The following is a 27494-nucleotide window of genomic DNA, read 5'->3' on the forward strand; positions in this document are numbered from 1 at the left end:
AGAGGCCACCTGCAATAAATAGACATGACACCAGTTGAAGCATGAAGTCACCCACCAATCTTCAAAATTTTTGACCCAGAATTGTACCTGTCTAAAGGAAATGCAGGGGCAAAATGAAGCAGAGACTGAAGGAAAGGCCATCCAGTGACTGGGCCAACTTGGGGTCCATCTTTTGTGCAGGCACCAAACCTTGACAGAATCACTGATGCCATGCTGTGCTTGCAAGACCGGAGCCTAATATGGTTGTCCTCTGAGGAGATCTACTAGCAGCTTACTGAAACAGTTGCAGATAATTACAGCCAACCATTGGACTGAGGTTGATGAACCCTACAGAAGAGTCAAGAGAAGGATTGAAGGAGCAGAAGGGGATTGTAATCCCATAGGAAGAATAACGGTATCAACTAACCAGACCCCTCAGAGGTCCCAGAGACTGAGCCATCAACCAAAGAGAATACAGGGGCTGGTCCGTGCTCCCAGCACATATGTAGCAGAGGACTGTCTTGTCTGGCCTCCGTGAGAGAGGATGTGCCTAATCCCGTAGAAATTTGATGCCCCAGAGAAGAATGATACTGGAGGTGGGGGGTGGTGGTGAGGTGTAGATGAGTGTGTGTGGGGGCTGGGGAGTACCCTTTCAGAAGCAAAGGAGGGGGTATGGAGTGAAGAACTTGAGGAGGGGGAACTGGGAAGAGGAGCACCATCTGGAATGTAAATAAAATAATTTAATAATATATATGTATAAATATGTTTTTATATATATGTATGTTTATATATGTGTGTATATGTGCATAAAAGCTGCATCATTTTCCTAGAGACAGTGCTGGAGTATTGTTAGTCTTCATTTGTACAGGTATCCCCATAATGGTCATAACTTCTAATAAATGCGTAATTACATAATCGACCTTTTCAGAAGATAAAGCTGGCGCCCACTGAAATCCTGAATATGTCTACAGTGTGGTACACATATTATAGTTTACCAAGCTCTGTGAAGTGAAACACACCCACTTGTCAAATTTAATTCCTTAAGGGTTACTTCCTGCAGGTGATGGAGTTTGGTTATATAAAGAACTAGGGTATTTCTTTAGAACTTCTTTAGTCTGTTGCTAAGTGATAGATAATTCTTTCTTGAAACATTTGCATTGACATGGTGGGTTTTTAAAAATGAAATTCTGAAGCCTCTAGCACAATTCCTATCAGTAGCTGATCAATTGCATCATTCCCTCGTTTTAGAGGGCCTAGAAGATCCATACAGGATCTGTTATGTGTCATATACATGATTTCTATTTCTCATCACTTGTTGTAATTGAACGGTGAAATCAATTTGGCATCATCTTGAATAAGTTCAGTGGCATCTATATGCAAAGCAGCTTTCTGCATATTGAGTCAGTAACTATATTAAGAGACTCTAGAAAAGCTAATAATACCAGTAGAATGGCAGACAACTCTCATTGTTGAATGGTCTCATAGGGCTCTGAGCTACCTTATTTATTTTTTCTTTCTTTTAATCTGCCTTTCCTGATTTATTATTGCATTAGTAACTATATTTTAAATGCAGCTATTTTGAAAATATATTTTGAAAGGTAGAATGAATACCCTTGGGAAAAACATTTCAGGAAATATTAAAATATGTATTTCGATGTAAATTAACAACAATGCTGCAGTTCAAACCCAGCATTGGGTAGCTTGAACAATCCCTCTTTTCAATTATTTTTAATAAAGTAGAACATTAACCTGGGAGTGTGGAGATAGCTCAGCCATTAAATGTTAGGCTCAGAACCAAAAAGAGTTGCTACTCCATCATGAAGATCAAAGTTCAGATTCCAGCACTCATGTAAACAAGACTGGTATCTTGCAATGTCTGCAAACTGCAGCTCAGGGGGATCCAACCTAAGGCCTCATTGTTGCATATGTACACAAGTGAACATAACACTCTAAATTGTCTTTGCAAATCTAGGCTTTCTCCTTTTGTTTAAGAAAAAACTAACAGCTTTTAAAAGATGTAAATAGACTACGTCTTCAGTCACATTTTAATAATTACACAGTAAATCATGAATTTCTTTAGCAGTAACCTAGGAATCACTAACAAACACATTCCTACCCAGACTCAAACCCTGCGATAGGTTGAATTTACTTGGCCCAGGGAATGGCACTATTAGGAGGTGTGGCCTTGTTAGAGTGGGTGTGGCCTTGGAGGAAGTGTCATTGTGGAGTTGGCCTTTAGGCTCCACTGTTCAAGTTCTACCCAGTGCAGAAGAGACCCACCTCTTGGCTGCTTGCAGAAGAGAGTCCATCTGGCTGCCTTCAGGTCAAGATGTGGAAGTCTCAGCTCCATGGTGATAATGGACTGAACCTCTGAAACTGTAAACCAGCCCCAATTAAATGTTTTCCTTAGTTGCCTTGGTCAACTTAGTTGTATTGTCCCTTCATAGCAATGAAAGCCTAAGACAGAATTTGGTCCCAAGGACTGGGGCATTGTTGTGATAGGATGGTGCGTTATGTTTGGAGGAATGTGGTGTTTGGGACTCTGGATTTGGAAAGCAATGCTCTAAGTGTGGCTTAATGGGATAGCCCAGTAGGAATTATGAAAGACATTGATGCTGAGTATGATTTCAATTGTGGGGGCTTAGCTTAAGAGGTTTCAGGAGAAAGGGATTTTAGTATGTTGCATGGAGATCATTATTAGGATGTTTTGGTGAAGAATATGGCTGCCTTTTGCTCTTTTCTGGGAGTCTGCCTGAGGCTCAGGTAAAGAAATTCAGATTAAGCTGGGCAGTGGTGGCGCATGCCTTTAATCCCAGCATTTAGGAGGCAGAGGCAGGTGGATTTCTGAGTTCGAGGCCTGCCTGGTCTACAGAGTGAGTTCCAGGACAGCCAGAGCTACACAGAGAAACCCTGTCTTGAAAAACCAAAAATAAATAAATAAATAAATAAATAAATAAATAAATAAATTCAGATTAATTGCATTGACAAAGGAATTCTCTAATCAACTAAATTTAGACTCTATCCTGTAGTTAACTCTTATGAGGAACATTGTGGTCAAGGGTAGAAAGCTTAGAAAGGGAAATACAAAATACATGGCCCAAGCATTAAAGGGGCACCAGGAAATGCAATGGAGCTAAATCCTGTGTTCGGGAATATTAAATGGAATTAAGGGAGTGGTGACCTCAGGGCAAGATTACACCCAATTAAGCTTATTGTTTATGCATTTACAGTTGAACAAGGGATAGTTATGTTAGGCATTATGATGGTCTGGTTATTGTTTTCATTTCGACATAAGGAGATTTGATTATGTGTCAAAATAACAAGGGAATTGTGGCTATTCTGGGTTGTCAACTTGACTACATCTGGAATGAACTACAATCTAGAACTTGTAAAAGTGAAAAGGTAAAGAAAGGCTCAGGTTCAGGTGTGGTGGTACACACCTTTAATCCCAGCATTTAGGAGACAGAGGCATACAGATATCTGAGTTCAAGATCAATTTACAGAGCAGGCACTAGGATAGCCAAACCCAGGCAGTGAAAGGTGTAACAGAACAAGGTGAACATGTTCCAGCCCCAACAAACAACAGAACTTGCAGCATTGGCCATGTGGCTCTGGCTTTAGAGTCAAAAGGGGTTACTGGGCCAGCTGATGCTGGTTAGCTGCAGGGAAAAAACTAGTGATGATTAAGATGACATCACTGTGGTGAAATCTTCTGGGGAGTGTTTTCTGAGAGCACAAAGACGCTGTGTTACAGAGGTGGCCAAGGCCTGCTAATGTGTAAGAGTCACCCAGGTGGTACTGGTTTTGAAGGCATAAAGGGGCAGGGAGAGCAGCTGAGGCTTGGCACTCTGAGAGACCAGGAAAGGCCATTGGTGAAGGTACAGCCTCAGTTTCAGTGGACGGCCCAGGACTGAAAAGGTCATACAAAGAAGTTGAGGCTTGGCACCATGAAGAAAGCCTAGGAGAGGCCATTGGTGAAGCCTAGTTGCAACATAAAACTCCAGGGTATTGGAGATGCCACTACCATGGAACGACCACCAGGAACAGGTAGACTTAGTCAGAGACTAGAGTGCTACATAGGGCAGAGCTGGAGAAGTAACCAGTCATCTGGATGAGCTCAGATGTGCATATCCCAGATACTGGAACAAGAAGCTATGAAGTTGGGTTGCCTTGGAGACTCTAAGATGTTAGAGATACAAGAGCTGTGGAATACCTGCAGAAGAAAGCTGCTAACAGGGAGTAGAACCAGGAGAACGAATTGTGCTGCAGTCATCAAAGCTGAAAGAGGTTGGAGATCAAACCTGAAGAGTTTGGAGTTTGCCCAGCTGCTTTTTGGTCTTGCTTTGGTCCAGTATTTCCTCACATGACATTTGGAAAGGTAATGCATATATGGTGTTTTGTTGGAAGTATTATGTGATATGTGATCTTCTTTTTTTTTTTTTTTTTACAGGGGATTAGTTAAAAAATTGCATGAATCTCAGAAGAGACTTTGCACTTTTAAACATTGCTAAGATTACTACTATTGATAAACTACTGGACTTTGGAAGTTGGACTAAATGTATTTTAAATTACACTATGGCTAGGTATGGCCCCCATAGTTTGACTCATGTATTTGAAGAAGCCTATGGGGGCCAGAGAGTGGAAAGTGGTGGTTTGGATATGTGTGACCCAGGGAATGGCACTATTAGGAGTTGTGTCCTTGTCGGGAGTGTGTCACCATGGTGGTGGGCTTTGAATCTCCAATGCTCAAGCTCCACCCAGTGCAGAGACTACCCCCACACCCCCTCCTGGCTGTCCACAGAAGAGTCTCCATCTGGCTGCCTTCCAATTAAGATGTAGAACTCTCTGCTCTTCCAGCACCGTATCTGTCTGCATACTGCTTTCCTTCCCAACACTGGCAATAATGGACTGGTCCTCTGAATTTTTAAGCCAGCTCCAAGTAAATGTTGTCCTTTATAAGAGTTGTCTTGGTCATGGCCTCTTCACAGCAATGAAACCCTAACTAAGATACCCACCTAAGACAACCTAACTAAGACCAGCACTAAGACAAAATCAGGTCAAAGTGCGGACTCTTGAATTCACCTCACGAAGCTGTCCTCACTGCTACTCGTCGGTGGGTAGAAAACATTTGAAAAGGGAACTGATAGGATACAGCATCTAACAAGGCCAGCTTCAATCATGTAGGCTGGCCAGTATAAGCTCGGCATGCTTTTCCTCAGCTTCACTTCTTTGTTATGAAGTAGGCCATGCCAGCTCCCCACAGCTTCTGCTGTGCAGTACAAGCAGGATAAGAGTTCTACCTGTTCTTTGTATCACAGAGCCCTGCACAGTGCTCAATAAATTCCCCTGTAATGAAGAAAAAAGAGATCCAAGAAAAACTAGTCCATGCACTAGAACGAGAAGGAAACATTAGGAACAGAAACTAGATTAAAATTCAAATAATATTTTATCAAACTATACACATTATTAAGTCAGAAGAAATTTAAGTACAATCAACATATAATTAAAAAAAGGATTTTTAAAAAGGGGTCAATAACCATAACTTTTACTAAACAATAAATTATTAAATAATTTTTAACAAATTAAAAAAGTATTAAAGAAAGGGGCTGGAGAAGAAGGCTTGGAAGTTAAGAACCCTGGCTGCTCTTGCAGAGGACCTGGTTCTGATTTCCGACACTTGCTTGGTGGCTTTCCACTGTAGAGAATTTCAGTTCCAGGATATCTGACCCCCTCTTCTGGCTGTCATGGACACTTCATTCACACAGTCACACAGACTTACTTGAGGACAAAACAACAAACCACATACAATAATCAAAACACATACTGTTAAAAACCAGTATTTTTAAACCTGGTTCCATTATGAAATCCAGAGCAACCTACAACCCGCTATGTCACCCAGGAGGGGCTGTGTTTTACTCAAAACTCCTAGCTTCTCCTTCCCAAGGGGTGTGGGAGAGGCCCACACCACCACGCTTACCAGAGCTTACCACACCACCAGAGGCCCACACTACCGCGCTTAGTAAGCAATTTTTTAAAGCTCATTAACTTGCTGCTACTTTGCAAAAAGAAAAAAAAAAAGAAAGAAAGAAAATTACAGTGAACTCATTTGTGGAAAAAATGTAAAATTTTCATAAAACCTTAAGCCGCTGACTGTAACTTTCTCTAGCTAAGGTCTGTTGCCTCCTGCTCCTGTGTGCTGCTTGGATGTATTTTTTAGAAGTAAGCATGTACATTTCACATTTCACCTAAAGGAAAAAAAATTCTGTTTCTTCTTGGAAGGTGGGCTTCCCCGCTGATTATATAATTTATTCTTCCTAGAGACTTCAAATGGCCAACATAAACTGACTAAATTTGAAAAATAATGGAATAAAGGGGTTAATTTTAAGAAACTTGAAAATCAAAGTAGGTTAGCCAGTGAGGACTCTTTGACCCAGTTATCCATTAGTCAGACTGTGAGGTCAAGCTCCCACCAAAGGGATAGGACCTAATTAGTACCCACATCAGGAATGAAATACAAGAGCCTTGCTAGACTGTGTGCTTGCTAGCCTGGGTCTTCTGTACACGTTATGCAAAAAAGTGAACCATCTTGCTGAGCTAAAGCCAGAAGAAGGAAAGGAAGATGAAAATGTATTTTCCTGAATGATGATACATATATCGATAAATACTATCCTTAAAATGTGGAAAAGCTTTCAAATTAATGTAATTTCAATACTATTTTTAACTGATATAAAATTATACACGTGTCTATATCATATACAGCATGTTTTAAAACAGAGTCAAATCTATTTTAAAATATATATTTTTCTCAAAAATTGTGGTCAGAACACTTAAAAACTACTTTCTTACAAATTTTTAAATATGATACATTATTCTACAAACAAGGTACATAACAGATCTGTAAAGCTTAACTGAAACTTTGTATCTTTTGACCAACATCTCTTAATCTTCTAGCTCCTATTTATACTACACAAAATTATCATTTTTCAGGATTTCTATCAGTTCAGATTTGTCTTTCTAAGATTCCGCATGTGAGATCATTGATATTTGTCTTGCTGTCGTGCCTGGCTTCTTTGAACATCATGCTTTTCAGGCTCGTCCACGTTTTAAACATGATTTTCTGATCCTTAGAAGAAAGAGTATTGCGTCAATACGCTGTACTAGGTTTGAATGCTGCCTTTTCTGGAGACAGTAGCCGCACACTTTGATGTGGCTCAGTCTAAGATGCTCAACTGGAACTCTGCAAATTGAGCAACTGTTTGCTCCGATGCGCATCACTTTCTTTGCCATCCTGTTCATCCAGTGCTTTCCTTATACAGCTCTTCAACTCTGCAATGCCTTCCCCAGTGACTGTTGAGATGGGAACGATATGCTGGAACTCTAGAGCCTTCTCTGGAATCATCTTTGTTTCAAATAAATGCAGAAAATCTGAAACAAGAACAGGTGATTTTCATTGCCTTTAAAAAAATTAATTTAAAAAATTAATTCAACACTATGAAGCTGACAACTTAGCATCTGGTACTGTTTCCCTGTCTGCACTGCCTCACATGCTCCTGGGATCTGTGTTTCATTACTGACAATGATGGCTCGTAGCACATGGTAAGTACTTAGTAAATAACTGTTGGACAAATTTATTTTAAAAAAATAAAGAATAAATACTGGTAAGTCATGACAATACTTAAAGGAAAAAGAAAAATTACTTGAGGAGGCCAAATAAAATGAGGCAATATTTCTATAAAAACAATGACATCACGTGGAACATTTTAGCTTACCTTAATATGCATGTAAGTTTTAATTTCTTTCAGGCATAGTGTTATCACTATTTAAATGGAGGCCAGCATCCACAATAAAAATTGCAGTAGGAGGCCGAGTTGCTCCCAGGCAGATCAGTTTACCATTGTCTAGCCAATCACGTAGGGGATAACAATGGTGCCTAGCCTTATCTTCTGCCTCACACTAAGGCAGCTGGGGAGGAGGCCAGCAAACTGAATGGATGGGCCAACTGCCAAACAATAAAATGGGTAGACTGAAATCATCCTGACTTCTCAGCTATAAATCTCCAAGAAAATCCAGAGAGATAAACTCAAGAACTGTGGTGGTCCAGAATACATAAACACTTTTGAGCTAACCCTCACTCCTCACACCAGCTGCAAGATCGATAAGCAAAGTGAACTACTGACCTGATAAGGCAAATGATATTAACGAATGAAGACTTTTAGGGAATACTTATGACCCAAAAGTAACTTACTAAATTAGAGACAGTCCTAACATGTACATTATGTAGGAGAATGATTTCAAGAAAAGAAAAATGTTGGTGCTGTCTGCTAATCTTAGTATATTAAAGTCTGTTTTCCTCAATTATCTTTCCAATAACAGAATGAAATCAGTATTCTTCAAAAGCACATGGCCACTTGCCAGGAGGTCGTCTTCTCCAGGCTAAAAGAACACATCACCACAGGATAAAAGTGTTCTACAGCACTCAGTTTGCCACACTGTGAAGAGTCCCTGTGGTGGTTTGAATAAGAATGGCCCCTGTAGGCGCATATATTTGAACCCTTAGTCATCAGGAAGTGCACTACTTGATAGGATTAGAAGGATTAGGAGGTGTTGGTGGAGGAAGTGTGTCACTGGAGCTGGGCTTCAATACTTTGAAAAGCCCATATTGTGCCAAGTGTCTGTCGGTCTCTCTGTCTGCAAATCAGGATGCAGCTCTCAGCTACTGCTCCAGAGCCATGCATGAAGCTATGTCCCCATCATGATGATAATGTAAGACTCTGAAACTGTAAGCCAGCCCCCAGTCAAATGCTTGCCTTTACAAGAGTTGCCTTTGTCAGGGTGTCTCTTTACAGCAACAGGATAGTGACTAAGTCAGTCCCTCTAGGTTTCTTTATACAGTGGAAATATTTCCATTTAAGAAATTTCAGACATATCCTTTTAGTCACAGACATTAGCCACACATATTACTTTCTGCGTCACATAAACACAGAACTAAATGTTCTTTTCCAAGGACTATTATTCTTCAGAGTTACCAAGTTAACAGTAGTAAAACAACAATAACAACATCAGTAAAAATAAATCCCTCTTTAAAACTACTAGCTTTGGGGGCGGGAGAGCTGACTCAGCGGTTAAGAACACTGGCTGCTCTTCCAGAGAACAGGTTCTGTTCCAGCATGGCAGCTAATAGCTGTCTGTAACTCCAGACCCTGAAAATCTGATGCCTTCTACTGGGCACACACACGGTACACAGACATGCACACAAACAAAAACCCATACATACATAAAGTCTCAAAAAAGGAAACAAGAAGAAGAAAAAACAAGAGTAAAACCTTACTAGGTTTGTTAAAATGCAGTGTGTACCAGTGAAACAAAGATCTAGGGCTGGTGAAGGTTCCGTGACCGAAGCTGTTACGCTGCTGACTTCTCTCCTTTTACACACATCTTGGGTGGTTTGGTTTGGTTTTCTCTTTAAACATTTACTTTATCTTTAGCTGGTCACGATGGTTCACGGTTTTAATGCCAGCACCCAGGAGCAGAGCAGGTGGATCGCCATGATTTCAATACCATCCTGGGCTGCATAATGATTTTCAGATAGCCAGAGCTACATTACGAGACTATCAGAAAATACAAAATAAAATATTTTATCTTTAGTTAAATGTATGAGTGGGTGTCAGGGTGCAGAGCTGTGTGTGACCACAGAAGGCATGGGGTTTCCTGAGAGGTGGCTATGAGGCACCTGATGTGAATGCTGGAGAGTGGCCCTGGTCCTCTATTAGATCAGTGTGTGCTCTCAATGCCTGAGCATCTCTCTGGGCCCTCTCACACCCTTTACAGGTCATATACAGTTTAGTTTTAGTTTTTTTTTGTTTTTTTTTGTTTTTAAAACTTGACCTTTTTGAACATTAGTCTTTCTTTTCTTTCTCTAACTTAACAAATTTGTTTTGAGACCTGATAATGACTGGTCAATGCTATTCTAGTGCATCAAACATTATGTGTTCTTTCTTTAAAAATAGAGTTTCTAGGTAGAAAACACTAGTTTTCTTTCCCATTGATTTTTACTACCATTGGTCATAGTAGTATATGCCTATAACTCTAGCACCTGGGAGGTAGAGGCAGAAATTCAAGATGATCCTTAGATAAACAACAAACTTGAAGCCATCCTAGGCTACAGGAAACCCTGACTCAAGAACTTAACTCCTCACCAAAAGCAACCAAAGCTCCCTGACCTGCTCTGCGCACGGCCAGCACTGCGCACCAGATGGAAGCGGACAGCCGCTTTACCTTCAGGGCTCAGGAGCTGCTTCATCAGTTCCTGAAGTTTAACTTGGGCATCCGGCAAGTCCATCTTATTAATTGCTAAGAGTGCGGGTTTTGTCTGTAGTTCTTCTTTGTACAACTCCAACTCCTGTAAATAACAAGAAAAAACAAATAACAGTATGAAGGTAACGGCGATCTTTCTTTAATAACCTGGTAACTGTACAGCCCATTCATATCACTACAACGCAATAAATCACAATAACTATAAAACTAACAATGCTTTTTGCTAAACCAGTGAATAGGATGTTAGCTCACAGGACTTCCCAGAAACAGCTGATTTTGTGCCTAGAGCCAAGTGCCAACCAGAGTCAACAGGGATGAGACTCATACGCTGGTTATAACAACTTAATACCTGTGGCGTTCTTGGAAAAGGCATATGGACTTAAAAGTGGAGATTAGCTACAGAATTAAAACTGAAAAGGCTCCAGTTTTTTCCTCCTCCTTCCTTTAGTGTTTAACATGACATTCAGTCACAGATGCCTAGTAGTATCCAGTCTAAAGCCCAAGCAAAAGAGGGTTATGAGTTACAGATTGAGCAGTCAAGGGCACATTAATTGTAAGCAATGAGAAACAATGGCAGTACGGTAAGCTCGCTCAATCGCTCTCAGCGAAGTTGTTACATGGTAAGGAAAGTGTGGGAGTACAGCTCCGTGGCAGAATGCTGGTGTAGCACATGGTTTGGTCATCAGTACCCCCCACAGAGCAAAGTTCCCAAGTGGACAATGTTTCAGGAAAGAGGCCAGGGCAGAGGCATACAAGAGTGAGGGGATGTGGAGCAGAGGAGGGAGTTGCCAGCGTCACGGTTGGAGGGAAGGGTGAATACTGAAGACCGGGAACAGCAACCTTAATCTTTCAACTGACAGAAAATCTTTACAAAGGTGGTTACTCTCATTACTATGTGGCATGCCTACTTGGTGGACTACATCCAGAACACAGTGAACCAGAAAACTTACTTTTGTGAGAAGTATTATAGTTTCAAAGGCAGTCCTATATGGAGTTACAGAAGAAAGCTGAAACCCAGAAATATCAACCTAAGTAGAAAACATAGAACATAAATCGGTTATTCAGTTTTGTGCTTAGAAATGTTTTCTCTCAATAATTTCAACAAGGAATAATTTCTCAATCTATATTTAATTGGGAATTCAGTCATTCAATGAAATAACAAACTGCACTGTCATGATAACTATAAGCATTACCAGAAAGTCAGCCATTGATGAAAAACTAGAATAGATAACTGATACCAATATTGATAATCTCATGCTTGACTCAAGCATACCAACTAGATTGAAAAGAGATGCTATAGAAGACATGCCAAAACCTCAAGGAATTAAAGTTTTGGTTAAGTCTGGCCAAGTGTGCATACAAAACAACAGCAACAGGACTTGCATCCCTATATTATAAACAAGCATCCTCCACTGTACTCGCCCATTGCAACAGACATACAGGAGTAATAGTTACTCGTACTGTCATGTAGTGCTTAATACCAGGACTCCATTCTGAAGACACAGCCAATGATTCTATCACTGTGTGAACTCACAGTGTGACCATATGTCGAAGATGACTATGGCATCACCAGGTTGTAAGATCTTTGGTACCACCATAAGATATGGAACAGCATTCAACAGTGATGAAACATGATTTTGTGACACATTATCTTTAATCTTACAAAGTGTTTTTTGGAAAGCCAAATTAATCCACTTGAATATCACTGATAGACATATGACTTACAACAAAAAGCAGTTGTCTGGTTCTCTCTAAATGCTTGAGGAACTTGTGGCCCATGCCTTTGTTCATATGCGCTCCTTCTATCAAACCTGGGAGATCAGCTACTGAAATCTAGTAAGAAAGAAAAAACGGAAATCAAGGTCAATTTTTCCCCAAATTTTCAAACTTCATATAGTTTCTAATCACTCTATGACATCTTTGCTAAAATCTTTTGTTATCAGATATCTGCATCCTATTTTAACTCATTAGTATACCAAATTATAGTTATTGGGGGTTAGTTTAGTACTTAGTTAACAGTTACTAATGTTAGTGTAAATAATTAACTAGCATGTATATATGTGTGAATGTGTGCACATGAATTAGAACTTGCATATGGACAGAGGACAACTCTCAGTAGTCAGTTTTCTCTTGCCATCTGTGGGATCCAGGGATTAAACTCAGGCCATGAGGTCCGGCATGTAAGCTCCTCTCCTTCCGAGCCCTGTTAGTCTTTAATTCTAACCCTGTAGTATGCTCATGAATTCTTTTATAAAACTGTAACTTTTATAAGCAGAATTCATTAACATTCACACATAGCAGATACACTCATATATATTCTGTTTTACATTCCAACTGTAAATGGCACCATTGCTCATATATGCTCATGATATGCCAGCAGGATGAGTGTCTATTCTTACACAGTGAGACAATGCAGTGTCCCATAAGCCTCCTATGGGTGATAATTATTAACAGTCACTTTACACTTTTCAAGCCTTGCTGTGCACCAGACACCTGCTGTGTCATCGGGATCACCGAGAGGAAATCTATTACAAACAAATAGCCAGGCAATCCATAAGACATTAGTTTGAAGTCTCTGAAGACCAGGTATCATTTGCCACTGTAGTCCCTAGCCACCGGGAAGACTTGAGATCCAGTAAGGAAGGAGAAGCACTGTCCCCCATGTTGAACGGGATCCTGAGTCTGAAAGGAGGCTGTCGCTATATGACAGAGGTGTGTGCACAGCAAGGGTCTCATATCCTAAAATCTCCTTCAGAAATCTCTATTGATCTCCCTTAAACATTAGGTATAAATAATGTTCTTTTCTTCTAAATATTGGTCTTTATGTTCAACATACACTATATACTGTATAAGTATATTTAACATTTAATACTCTATAATATCCAGTACCATTTAAGTGCCACACTTTACACAGAGTTCATCCCTGATCTTGTATATTTTGAAAGTTTTGACAAATGAATGATGCATCAGGACTCTATCCTAAGAATCACCTGGGCTTCCTCTACGCATGCCTCATTTCTCTTTATCTTGACAAAATTGACCTTTTGGGTTTTTTTTTTTTGCCATAGTTTGCCTTTACTAGAGTACTAACAGTTGACACTGGGAGAAGATAGTCTTTTGGCTTCTTCCATGAGCGATATGTATTCAAGATCTTATCTTTTTATGGCTTCATAATCCATTAATTTTTAAAACTGACTATTCTGTTCTCTAGATATAACAGTTAATCCATTCACATACTAAGAATCTTGATTATTTCCAAGTTCTAGTAATTTTGAATAAAGTTGCTAGAAACATTGATGTGCAGGCTTCTCTGTGTATATAAAGCAACTATAGATCTTTCTTAAGAAGAATATAAAGAAAACAACAATGAACTGCCTGCCTTCCTCCTTTTCAGAATTAGAAACTTGGAATTAACCAGTTCTCACAGAAGTACTATAGTTTCTATAGAAAGTCATCTTAAGAACTGGAGATTAACAATTCACTGGGGTAGTAAAAAAAGGACATATACTGAGAAGATACCGACTAGGGAACATATAATAAAGATATAATTCTGGAGAGATGAAGTGAGCATAACACTAGGAAGGAGAAGAAATTAAATTCTTGTTTTACTATACAATGTTGAGCAGAATTACTTTGTTCATAGTTTTACGTATCAAACAACAACAACAGTAACAACAGCAGCAGCAGCAACAACCACCACCCCTCTGTTTTTCCTTCAAGGCCATAGTCACATGTAAATATTCAAGTCCTACTACCAGGTGAGAGATAGCGCAGTGGATAAGAGCCTATGTTTTCTTGACTGAATCTAAGTTCAATACCGAGCACACCATCAGATAGCTTAAACCTGCATGTAACTCCAGCTCCAGTGACTCTGACACCCAACTGACTTCATACAAAGACATACACGTATACATATTCATAAACAAGAAATACTTTTAAAAGTTCTTTAAAAAAAAAAAAAAGAAAAATCCAAAACAAAACCATCTGTATTTCAATTTAAAACTCTACCAACCTGTTTGAAATCATTGTACATAATCTTTCCGAGTTCAGGCCTTAGTGTTGTAACTGAAAGGAGAAGTGGCAGTAAATTAAGGAAGGAATAAAAGACTACACTTTCTAGAAAAAAAAGTCAGTATTATATACAGGTTAAATAATATGTATTTGCTGAATGTTTAATCCCATTTTAATTTGTTGAAATGGGCCCTACAGTTAGTTCTCTCCGTCATTCGCACTGTACTTTAGAAAGACAGAGACTCGTGTGCTTTGGCCTGAAGTCCTATTGCATGGCCAGGGCAGCTTGAGAATGTTTAGGGCTCAGAATTTAGGTTCTGATCACGATCACTGGTTCTGCGGTAAAACTTCTCTTTTGAAGAATTCATTACCTTTATGTATGTATTTATTTATGTGGGGGAAGGACTTGTGCATGGAGTGGTATGCATGTGGAGGTCAGAGAATACCTACAGGACTCAGTTCTCTCCTTCTACCACATGTAAAGCTGAATGGTCCGGCTTAGCAGCAAGTACCTTTACCTACTAAGCCACCACACAGAACCCGGTAAAGTTCTCATCTGAGCTATTCTTATGCCTTCCATTTCTATACTAGCCCTCTCCTAGGACCTTTTGTCTTTCCTTCTATCAAGGCTAATCTGGCTTGTCAACTTGACTGCCATTCTGTGGGGTTTTGTTTAATAATAGCAAATACTGTATCACTGTCACCCAATCCCTTTAGCGCAATCTTTCACTGCATCTCATCGAGCTACTGCACTAGCATCCTAACTACTCTTTCCAGATTCCTTAGTGCTTTGTACCAGCCAGTCTCTATAGTATAGGCTGAGAACGTTGGGAAGCCTGTTTTATCCCTTCCACAGTCTTATGTTTAAGATGCTTAGTAAGATGAAAGACCACCCATGTAGTCTATGGAATTTGATCAGATTTTAATCTCACTTCCTCCCTCCGACACATTCTCTAGACAAACACATTTCCTGTAACTACTGAGCTGAGCTGTGTATAGGCTCTTTTCATGACTTAAAGATCTGTTATCTCTAGTCTAAAGCTCTGATTAATCATAATTATTGTGCGTATCTCTGCCCAAGCACAGTTCCTCAGGAAGGTCTACCTATAGCAGTTACTTTTGCTCTTTAACACTTTCCTTCCCCTATATTTATCAGTGATGTGCACACACACACATTCCTTTCTCCCTAGTCTGTAATAAGTAATCTCACAACATTGCTTACCAGTTTTACTAGCGGCATAGCCTAATATGGTTCCTAGAAAAAAATTCCTTATAAAATTAGTAAAAATGTTTATCTCTGTCTTCCCAGTTTTTATCATAATGTATAACACATGCTAAGTAGCGTTAAAATCCTATAGTAACCAAGGAAGTGATGTGCAACTGTGAAAGAAATGCAGTGATGTTCCTGACAAGGACAAGAGACTTTTGTGAGGACTGTAGTGGTCTGAAAGGTTAAAAAGAAATGCATGGATTCTAACTGCCGAAAGCTTTCAAATTAAAGCTAAACTCAGACTTGTATTAGTCTTATGCAAAGAAAACTTACCTCACACATTAAAATACACCATTGATACTTACACGCATAATCTGCAATCACAGGTGTAGCATGGGAAACCCGACTCAGTAAGGAGGATTTTCCAGCATTTGGGAATCTGAAATACATGATATATGTGCATTATAACAACTAACAGAATTAGTTGTATGTTTCAAGTGTTTACGACTCTAGTTGGTGATGTGAACCTGGGAGATCAGGGGCTAAAAATAAGGTGGACTAAAGTCTCAATCAATAGCCAATTTTATTCAAAGCATCAGGAAATTTCTACTTGGGGGATAAAAAGAATCACATGAGCAAGGTGTTCAACCACAAGACTATGTCACATGTTTCAAACACATGTTTTTCCATAGAGGCATGTGAGTAACAACAGCTGAAGAAAACTCACTCCTATCCGCTACACCTGGAAGGAGCATGAAAACACATTCCAAGAACAATTCTTTGTTTCAAAGAAACTGGGGTCACAAGACTCATGTTTTCTTGGAGTTTTCTCACAAGCACTCAGAATTCTCAATCGACTCCATTCTTGGACTTTGTTCTGACAAGAAGTGGATTTCTTGCCAGATGGTGATGGCACACACCTTTAATCCCAGCGCTTGGGCGGCAGAGGGAGGTTCAAGACCAGCCAGTCTACAGAGTTTCAGGACCACCAAGCTACCTAGAGAACACTCCTCTTGTTTTGTTTCCAACACAGGGTTCTCTGTGTAGCCCTGGCTGTCCTGGAACTCTGTAGACCAGACTGACTTCAAACTCAGAGATTTGCTTGCCTCAGCCTTCAAACCCTTCCCCTCCCAAATGTTGATGTCTCGAGTATTTCTGGAACTATGACTAGAATCCAGGGATTACGCTGCAGTACTAGAATATGCACTCTATATTCAAGAAGCATAGGAGTCAATTCTTTAGTCTCTCTCCACAAGATTGTAAGACTAAAATAATTTTGGAATACTTGAGAAAAAAATATACTTATGAATAAAGTAAATGTATGGATTTAAGATTTAAGAGAGTAAAGTACCTCTTTTTTTAAATTTAGGTAAACAAATAAAAATTCAGGGCTGGAGAGAATGGCTGAAGGGTTAAGAAGAGACTACACAGCTTCTGCAGAGGCAGAGTCCATTCTCAACCCACTAGTGCTGTAGTAATTCCAGCTTCAAGGGATCTGACAGGTCAAACCTCCATAGCCACTGGATCCACCCCATACAGACACATGTGTATACACATAATTAAAAATAAGTCTTAAAGCTCAAGACCTTGTAACTCACTCTCTTTTATCTTAATTTGTCTTTCTGTGTATGAGAGTTTTGCTTGTATGCCTATGCACCACCCACATGTGTGTCTGGTGCCTGCTGAGGACAGAAGAGGGAACTGGAGACCCTGGGAGTTGCAGACAGTGATGGGTAACCATCTGGATGCTGAGAATTTAACTCAGATCCCCTGGAAGAACAGCCAGTGCTCCTCACTGATGAGCCAGCTCTTTTAGCCCTGCAATTCACTATCTTTAGCCAAACACTGACAAAACATTATTTAACTGAACATTACAAACACAGACAAAAATAGAGAAATAATTACTGTGCTAATCACCTAGCTTCAATTACTATTACTATATTACCAATACCGTTTTTATTTAATTTTTCCTTTTTCTTTTGAGATTATAATACAACTTAAGACCTTTCTTCCTTGCTTTTGCTCCCCCCAATTCTCTTTCAAATTCATAGTCTCTTATTTCATTGTTATTGCATGCATGTGTGTGTGCTTACACATATTACCAAATATAATGCTCAATCCATATAATATTTGTTGTATTTATGTTTTCATACAGATAGTAGTTAGCTAGGTTTCTAGTACCATACATGGTATTTCCTCCCACTGCCCCAACCCCTAAGACAGGGTCTCACTGTGTAGCCTTGGCTGTCTTGGAACTCATAGAGATCCACCCACCTCTGCCTCCCAAGTGTCAACATGCTGAGTTTGTCTTAAGTCCAGTTAGAAACCTGTTGGTTGCTGCCAATGTGTATGTGCCATTATTGCACCCTTAGGGTCATGATGTCATGCCGGTTATTGATAGGCTCATGAGTCTCACAGCTGGATGAGACTGGGTTGCCTTCCTCCTTTGGGAGCATACATTGTACTTTCTGTTTCCATGGAAACTAGCCCTCAGGGAGGAAGCATTCTGGTCAGTTTTAGTTCAGGGGTCTCCCATTTAAAAAATCCGGTTGTTTGGATACAAATTGAAATAAAGCATTGGAACTATAATTAGCTGGAAAGTCTCTGAAATCTCTTTTTCATATATGCTTACCTTCCATTTTGCTTCTCTTTTGCAATTTATTTTTAAAGAAACTGGGTCATTTGTCCCACAGAGCTTCTTTTGTACAGTTTAGACTTTTCTGGTGCCATGTACATAGATAGATAGCATCATTTAACATAGTCCTTTGCCCTGGATTTTATAAGTTTTGTTCCGCTAGAGAAGCTTGACTTATAAAATATGCCTTGATTTCTTTTGAAGAATATTTCATAATTTACTGATCTTTTTTAAACTACATGATATTAAGAACAACTTTTCAATGATTAATACACAATTTATCCAGCCAGCTTTCTAATGACATTCATATTGCTTCTAATTTGTTGCAATGATAAATAACTTTGGAAAAATATGTATATAAAAGCCTTGGAGAAGCCATTGAGATGGCTCAGTGAGTAAAGCCTTACACTTGTGTTTGATCCCTCAGATCTACATGGGGAAGGAAGAAAGCCAACTCCTGAAAAATATTCTGATTCTGTACATGTGCTGTGGCAACTGCATACCCACAGACATATACACAAACACAAGTAAATGTGATAAAAATATGTGCATAACTAGAGAGATAGATACTTTTCACTGATATTTGGAGTGGTAGAATAGTTAAATTGTTCTTTTTTTTTCCTTTCTGCAAAAACTGTAATAATAAATATAAATTATGTATGATCCCAATCCCAGGGGGTCTGATGCCTTCTTCTGGCTTCTGAGGGTATCAAGCATACAAGTGGTACAGATATACCTGAAGGAAAAACACCCACACATAAAGTAAAAAATGAAAAACAAAAGGTAGTAAGTATGGTGATTATCTTAAATCTTTGTATCTTTAATCTCTTTATTTTAATAAATATCTATATGGGTAAACATGGGTTTAAAATATGTGATCACTTTAAAGGCTTTTGACTTTACTGATATATTTCCCTTAAGGGACCATCTTGTATTAAGTATTAAATATAAACATTAAGCATAGGAATTAAAAATAAGGATTACTTAAAAAGTGTATTCTAATGATCTGTCCTACATGCTACCCCCCACAGGTTCCTTCTGTGATTTATCTAACTTCTCTATACAGCCAGACCTTCCTTCTCCAGGTCTAAGCCTGGTTTCACTGACTTCCTCATTCATGCCTTCTCCCCAGCCAGCCACAGTAGTTTGGGTCACATACTCAGTGGCCCAGGCTAGTCTGTGCTCCTCTGCAGTCATCTGACATGCTCCCCCACTCCCAACTGACAACTTCCCATGCTGGCTCCAACTCTCCCATCTAGGCCTATCTACTCCTGCTCCCCCGACCCCTAATCCAGGCATCAAAAGGCACATCTTGTATACTGCCCCAGTCCACTCTCCTCATTTGACTGACTCTATTTCACTCAAGCCATTTCCAGTCTTCAGGCCCAGTCCTCTTTTTTACCCCAACCGGCTCTGTCTATGTCAGACTTAGCACCAGCAAAGTCCACATGCCCAAACCAACAAAGTCCATATACGTAGATTTCATTGCAAACATATCAACGATACAAAATGATCAGGCCAGTATCTTCTCTCTGAAACCTAGTCCTTTAGAAATGTTTACCAATGAGAATTATGTAGGTGAACTCCAGGACACAGAATTTAAAAGAACAACCATAAACTTTATCAAAGAATTCAACTGAGTTTAAAGAAAATACAAACAGCTCAGTGAAATTAAGAAGAAAGAACTTAAGGGGAATAAAGATCTGCGTGACGCCTGAGGCAACACAAACATCAAGCTGAGGGAACCGACACTCATGCCAATCCAGGACTCCCTGGGTCCTGCAAGCTGAAAGGAAAGCCTTTAAAGTAGACTGAATCAAACAGAGGGAAGACTCAGGAGTGGAAGATAACGTTGAGGAATTAAACAAAATAGGCAAGAGATAGAAAAACTAAAACACACACACAGAGGAAAGGAACACAGCAAATGTGGGACATCATAAAAAACTGTAGATATTGATAAGGGAAGAGAATCCCAAATCAGTGGCATAGGCTAGAGCTTCAATAAGATAATAGAGGAAAACTTTGCCAGATTAAGAAAAGATACGGCCATAGAAATATAAGAAACAGAACACAAATAAACAAGGCCAGAAAAGGAAATCTCCATGGCATATCATGGTTACAACAATAAAACACTAAGTGTACAGAACAAAGAAAGCATATTGAAAGCTGCAAGAGAAAAACACAAGCCACACGTAAAGAAAAACTCATCAGAATAATAGTTGGTGTCTCAGTGGAAACTGAAGGCCAGAAGAGCCTGGAGCTATGCATTCCAAGTCCTAAAAGACTTACAGTCCCAGCAAAACTGTGTGTCATAATTGAAGGATAAAGAGACACTTTCTATGATACAAACAGCCTTTAAAATTACATCCAACAAACTGAGCCTAAAGAGAATAAATACAGGAAGTAATACTAGAGGCTGATGAGAGGAATGAGCACAGCAGAGAGACTGTGAAGGAAATACGAAACCATGAAACACCACTGAGGACACAACAAGCGCCAACCAACCACACAGAGACCACCGGACACACACATTTCAGTAATGGCTTTAGATATCACTGCCCTTAGTTCTTCACCAACACACACAGGTGAGCGGATGAAGAGATGATCGCCATCTTTCCATAGCTTACCGGAGACACGCCTTACCTTTAAAGACAAGGACTGCACAGACTGAAAGGACGGACAAACGTACCCCAGTCAAACGGGACCAGGAGGCAAGCAGGAGTCACGAGCCTACTGCCTGACAAAATAGACTTCAACGTAAACCCAGTCAGAAGAGATGAAAAGTGGCACTTCATTCTGATCAGGGGAAGAGCTAACCAAGACGCATCTCTTATCCTAAATACGCATGCACCAGGCGCCGGGGAACCCAATTTCATAAAATATGTACTACTGGGTTTGAAGACACAGATTGATACCAATCCATTAATACGAGATGAGCTCAATATCCCATTCTCTCTACAGGTCATCTGGACAAACATTAAACAGAAACATGAGAGTTAATTCGCATCACGCATCAAATGGACTTAACAGATATTCACTGAGTGTTTCATTCAAACACCAAGGAATGTTCATTTTACTCAGCAGCACACAGCTTTTCTAAAACATTCCACATCCCTTGACACAAAACAAATCTTTACTAATCCAAAGAGACTGAAATAACTCTTTGTATTCTAGGTGGTCATAAAGCAATAACATTTAAAATTTGGACAGGCGAGACTATGCCGGGGCCTAGCAAACACAGAAGTGGATGCTCACAGTCAGCTAATGGATGGATCACAGGGCTCCCAATGGAGGAGCTAGAGAAAGTACCCAAGGAGCTAAAGGGATCTGCAACCCTATAGGCGGAACAACATTATGAACTAACCAGTACCCCGGAGCTCTTGACTCTAGCTGCATATGTATCAAAAGATGGCCTAGTCGGCTATCACTGGAAAGAGAGGCCCATTGGACACGCAAACTTTATATGCCCCAGTACAGGGGAACGCCAGGGCCAAAAAGGGGGAGTGGGTGGGTAGGGGATTGGGGGTGGGTGGGTATGGGGGACCTTTGGTATAGCATTGGAAATGTAAATGAGCTAAATACCTAATAAAAAATGGGAAAAAAAAAAAACAAGTACAAAAAAAAAAAAAATTTGGACAGGCATAGTAGCATGTGCCTTTGATCCCAGCACTAGGGAAACAGAGGCAGGCAGATTACTGTAAGACTGAGGCTAGCCTGGTCTATATAAAGCAAGTCCAGGACAGCCAGGGCTGTTACACAGAGAGACCCTGTCTTGAAAAGCCAAAGAACAAATGAATGAATGAATTTAAAATGCATAGCAAACAAATTTCTAGTAAATACACAAACTCATAAAGATTAAACAACTAGTCACCAAATGATGAATGGGCCAAATAAATAGGGAAAAATAATTTCCTGCAAATAAATGAACATGAATTGAGCAACCATGAGGGTCTGGGAAGTACTAACTAACCCAGGTCCTCTGTAAGAACATCAAATGCTTTTAATAACCAACTCAGCTCTCCAGTACAGACTAATACACACACACACACACACACACACACAATACAATTATAAAATGGATAATGAATGTATGCAATTTTTACTACATCTAGTTCACATAGCATGTGACATGCAAATACCACAAACTAAGAATTCAGAGGTCAGTAAGAGGCTATTAGTAGTTAAGTTTTCTGGGAATCCAGTTATATACAGGTGCAGGCATGGTGACTGTGATGTTTACCTTTAACTGTCAACCTGACACAATCTAGAGTCAGCTGAGAAGAGTCTCAGTGAGGGATTATCTACATTACGTTGGCCTGTGGGGAAGTCTGTTAGGGACTGTCTTGATTGTGCTGGCTGATAGGGAAAGACATATGCTGAAAGTGGGTGGCACCATTCCTTGGGACTGGCCGTCTATGGCCATCATGGCAGGCAGCATGGCAGCAGGCAGCCCGTAGGAGTATCTGAGAGTTTACATGAGGCAAAGAGAACTAACTAGGAATGGTATGGCCTTTTGAAACCTTAAAAGCTGGCTGCCCAATGACACACCTCCTCCAACAGAGCCTTATCTCCTAATCCTTCTTGAACAGTTCCACCAACTGAGGACCAAGCATTCAAATACACGCACCTATGAGGACTGTTCTCTTTAAAACCACCAAACCAGCACGAGAGGCTGCAGCAGCAGGTCCATGAGCTGGCCAGAACTGTATGGAGTTTCCAAACCAACAGGAGCAACATAGGGATCCAAGAAGGAAGCAAGCAAGCAAGCAAGCAAGGGGAGAGGCGGACGAAAGGAGGAAGGGAAGGAAGAAAGGAAGAAAGAAAAAAAGAAAAGCAATTTTAAGACTTTTTATTGTAGGAATATAGTGATGAAATTTGTGCCTTAACTCTTAAATTTTTAACGGTCAACTATATTTTTAGCACAAAGTACTAATACACAAATTATGTAAACTAGGAATGTTTACTGCCCAAAATTATTATTTACATTTATTTTGTAGTCTTGAACTGATGGACATATTATAAGAATATAAATGATACTCACCCTACTAGGCCTACATCAGCTATGACTTTTAGGTCAAGGTGAACTATGCGCTTCTGACCTTTCAAAGGTAAGAAATTTGTATGTAATTTGCCACCAAGGCCACCTTTAGCAACCAGAACTCTGTCTTCTTCTTTATTGAGTTCTCCTTTAAGAGGAAAGACAACAAACACTACTAAATAAAACCAATAATATGTTTTGTTTTGTTGCATAAATATATCAAGAAATTCCAATTTAAAACTCTAAAGGGCTAAACTATAACATTAAATTTCTTAAAACAAAACAAAACAAAAACAAAACAACACACTTTTAAGAGCAACTCTCTAGGGCTGCCTTGGAGGTAAAGTGTTTGTCTATCATGGACACAAGGCAAATAAATACCCCAGAAAAAATACTTTTGTACATAGTTAAAAGGAAGCTGATTATATGTTTTAAAACCAAGTAAGTATCCTCACCTCTTTAAAGCCATCTTAAATCTAGCAGTAAGTTGAATACAGTTTATATACATTAAAAAAAACTTTAATAAGCCAATAGCTAAAGTTATAAATGTTAAAAACCTTTCTTCTGAGAAATGGCTGTGTGTGGAGGTACCTGCCACCAACCTTGATGACCTGAGTTTATCCACAGAACCCACAGGATGGGGAGAGAACTGATTCTTGTGAATTGTCATCCGACCTCCATGTGTGTGGTCTCCCAATGCACAAAACAAATGATATAATTTTAATATTGAAGAACATTTTCCTCACAAGTTAGGGAGCTCGTTTGCTATTTCCTGCATTAACTTTGGAAAATATGCTCATCTTTCACAGACAGAGAAGCCAGAGCCTCACCTAGCACTTGGCCGTTTTCATCAGTTACTGAGATACCCACAGGAGCAGGCACTTCACAGTCCTTTCCCTTGGAGCCCTGCAGTGCGCTAACTCTACAAAACAAAAGAAAACACCACTAAATCAAATTATTTACAGTAACAGTAAATAGGGCTAAGTAAGGGCTACATAACAGTCAGGCCTTCTCACTAAAATAGATATTAAAAGGTTAAATACTAAGAAGAAAAGATTATTCCTATTTTTTCACATTTTATACTAACATGTCCTATAAAGATGTTAATAAGTTGTTACTAAGTTAACACTAAGTCATTTCAACCTGAAATGAACTAATATATTATACATCTGAAATCCAAAGATGATTTCTACAATACAAAGTGCAGAGACCCAACAAGTCTAATGAGTATCAATTTTCTAAAAAGCTGACCATAACTGGAGTACTTAAGTTGGAAGAGGCTAATTGGCTACTTTAACGTTGCTTACATTAAAATAAGTTGTTATAATCTTCTAACAGTAACTCCACTTGTAGGAATTTATCAAGAAATTAAATATGTAAGAGCATCTACATAGGATATCATTAAAACATTGTGGCTATGGCAAGAAAAAAAGGACAGTACCAACATTAGTCTAAACTGCTTTGCCAAGTGATAAAATATTAACTCTGATACTGTAATACCCGCCTTTCTGAATAATTTTAGGTATGAAAAGAGCATTGTAAGATACTGTTGCTCTGTTATCTTATTTCTTTATGCTGGACCTTATACACAAACATATAATTACATTTGTAAAACCACACTGTATTAGAAAAGTCAAGTCAAAGCAAATAGTGGTTATATCTGGGTGGAAGAATTATAAATGAGAAAGGCTTTCCATGGTGGGGAATGCTGGGGCATTATTAAAATTTTGCCCAAGGTAAGTTTGGAACAAAGTAGGGATTCAATTAATATCTATTTCCAGAAAGAAATACAAAAGGGACACAGGGAGAATAAATGGACAAAGGTCAAAACCGCCAAAATAGTCATTCATGTTAGACTTTTGCTTGATGAGAAAACAGAAAGTAACTTGGTTATCAGTAAAGTTCTACATTCTGGTTTCCCCAGAAGCGTCTGACTTCCACGAAGCTCAGAGCACCCATCCATCCCATAGGCACTTACCGACTGTTTGCTCCTCCTCCGGCCACAAACCGTTTCTGAGGATATTTGTTTTTAAGTTGTTTTAAGGTCATATTTTTATGGGCCACAACCCAGACGTCACCACCTCTTCCACCTTCTCCACCTAAACGAGGGTAACCCATTCCACCGCTTCCTCCCTTGGTGAAGATTCTCAGGTTATCAATGAAATTTCCATACTTAAGAAAATGAGAGAAAGAGAGGATATATATACATCACATATTCTTTTAACTTAAAAGGTTCTAATTTCATTCTACTGAGGCTTCGTTCAGGAAAGAATCAAAGCTGTGTGCATAGCACTGTGTACCCCTTTCTCACATTACTTCGTTTCCCACTCTCTTCCTCAACGATCAATTGTTCCACCCAGCCCCAAGGTTTCTGCCCTTTCCCCTGTTTTCATTCCAAACCTGACCTCAGTGGGTACTAGTAACTCTCCCCGCCCCCACCTCCAATCCCCGGGAAAAGTTAAGCTATTAATAGTTTAAAACAACTGAAAGCAGAAGTGCCTTTCACTTACATTTGAAACCCTTTAAATAAGTAACCTGGTGGGTACCCACTCAAATTTTGTTTTGGGTTCCCTCCAAAACAAAATGTTTTTATATATAAGTACACTGTAGCTGTCTTCAAACACACCAGAAGAGGGCGTCAGATCTCATCACAGATGGTTGTGAGCCACCATGTGGTTGCTGGGATTTGAACTCAAGACCTTGAACTCAAGAGCAGTTAGTGCTCTTAACCACTGAGCCCCCAAATATTTTAAAATCATCATCAGCAGCAACAGCAAAAAGCTGTCCCCTCAGTTAATTATCAAAGCTTATCTGCTCACCAAGACTGAACAAACAGATGGCTTTTCCCCAAAATTTTTGCATTCCAAGAAGCCTAACTCCTTTCCAGGACCTCTGTCCTCTTAGAATCTTGACTGTGAACTCCAAATGGTCTTTCAGGGTCTCATCATTCCTTCTTAATGCATCCGCCACCATGAGCCAAGAGCATCTCTTTCCCCCTTAAGTGAACCCGATGTCTATGTCTCTCTTTACTCAGAAACAGTCGTGACTTTGGGTTTTTACTGCTTCTGAAATAATAAAGTTTACAGTGCTGGATTCAAAGCCCTCACCGGATCTCACCGGGACAGCTGTCATTTGTTGGAGCCTTCCTGTTCTTTTCTGAGCTGCCCACTCTCCCTGCCACTCTATTCATGCTTTCTCCTCTGTTTAGATTATCATTTGTTCTTTCTATCATAAACCCATTTTCTGGTGTCAGTTTCAATGTATCCTCAAATACAACTAAACTATGGCTTATGGTTGTATGATCTGAGGCCTCCTTGGCCCATCACTCTCACTGACTGGCTTTTCAGGCTTCCTCGGACACTGGATTATATCCTCTGGTACTTTCCATTTAGTTTCCCTCACTAGGTAGGTAACTTCTTATAAAGCCAGTGTGTCATAATCCCAGGCTTTCAAATTACAGAGCAATCGTTTAAATTAATATTCACGTTTTTGGTAATCTGCAGTACTTTTGGGTATCAAAAAAATCTGTGGGTTTAAAAAAAAACAAAAACAAACTGAAGGTTGACCACCCTGAGATATTCCTGGTAAGGGCTTTTAAAGCTGTGTTCAGTATGTGACTTTTTCTTTATTTTCTAGATTTGTCATATTTATTAAGGACTCTCATTTATAATGGCTGTTCCTAACAACAGCTTATGTACATGACCTCTAGCTTTCACACACCGTTGCCAGTTAAGCTCACTGAGATTCTTTTTTAATTGAGCGGTTGGTTGCAGATTGTTATAAAAGTGGATTTTAAGACAGGCACTACATAAAAATTGACGTAAAATCTCTATATGAGGCACAGCAAACACACATTCTGACTTCCAGAAAAGTCTTCAGAAAGATATCAAAAGCAGTGTAAAGGAGGAGAAATGTATAAAAGCAGGTTATGGACTCTCTTTTAAACAATGAGAACCAAACCAAACAAACAAACAAGCCGGCACGTGCACCGCAATGCCGGGTCTAAACCGCAGGCAGGTCCCCAATTATCCTCTCACGTGCTTTGGGAACAATACAGGAATTCCCTAAAGCTGGACCCCAAACGGCCATCAGCGTGTCACTGAGACACAATCTTCTCCCAGGAGACGGGAACCGAGGAACGACAACCCAGGAGGAGAGCGGCGAAGACACCAAAGCTGGGGAGACCCCCGTCACGAACCTTTCTCAACAAAGCGCAACCGCAGCGCACCATGAGCTCCAAGGGGCAGGACTCCCGCCCGCAGAATCCGGACAAACTTCGGTCGGGCGCGCGTACTGACGTCACTACT

At 39.7% G+C, this 27494-nt stretch overlaps 1 protein-coding gene across 3 annotated transcripts; it reads right to left on the reverse strand.

Annotated features, from left to right (window-relative positions):
• Nucleotides 1-5406: 5406 nt before the first annotated feature.
• On the reverse strand, nucleotides 5407-27494 carry Gtpbp10 (GTP-binding protein 10 (putative)). 3 transcript variants are annotated; one of them, NM_153116.2, is made up of 10 exons: nucleotides 27386-27494; nucleotides 25166-25359; nucleotides 24018-24109; nucleotides 23191-23335; nucleotides 15880-15953; nucleotides 14306-14358; nucleotides 12019-12126; nucleotides 11244-11321; nucleotides 10255-10378; nucleotides 5407-7404 (listed from the first exon to the last, which is right to left on the reverse strand). In NM_153116.2, exons 1-10 carry the CDS (start codon nucleotides 27416-27418, stop codon nucleotides 7205-7207), a joined length of 1101 nt encoding a protein of 366 aa, NP_694756.1. In that variant the 5' UTR covers nucleotides 27419-27494; the 3' UTR covers nucleotides 5407-7204. The 3 variants fall into 3 exon arrangements, with proteins under 3 accessions (NP_694756.1, NP_001343960.1, NP_001343961.1); NM_001357031.1 differs by having other exon boundaries at nucleotides 10200-10378; NM_001357032.1 differs by lacking the exons at nucleotides 15880-15953; nucleotides 23191-23335.

This window comes from Mus musculus, chromosome 5 (assembly GCF_000001635.26).
Source record: "Mus musculus strain C57BL/6J chromosome 5, GRCm38.p6 C57BL/6J".
In the NCBI taxonomy this organism is placed as follows: domain Eukaryota; kingdom Metazoa; phylum Chordata; class Mammalia; order Rodentia; family Muridae; genus Mus; species Mus musculus.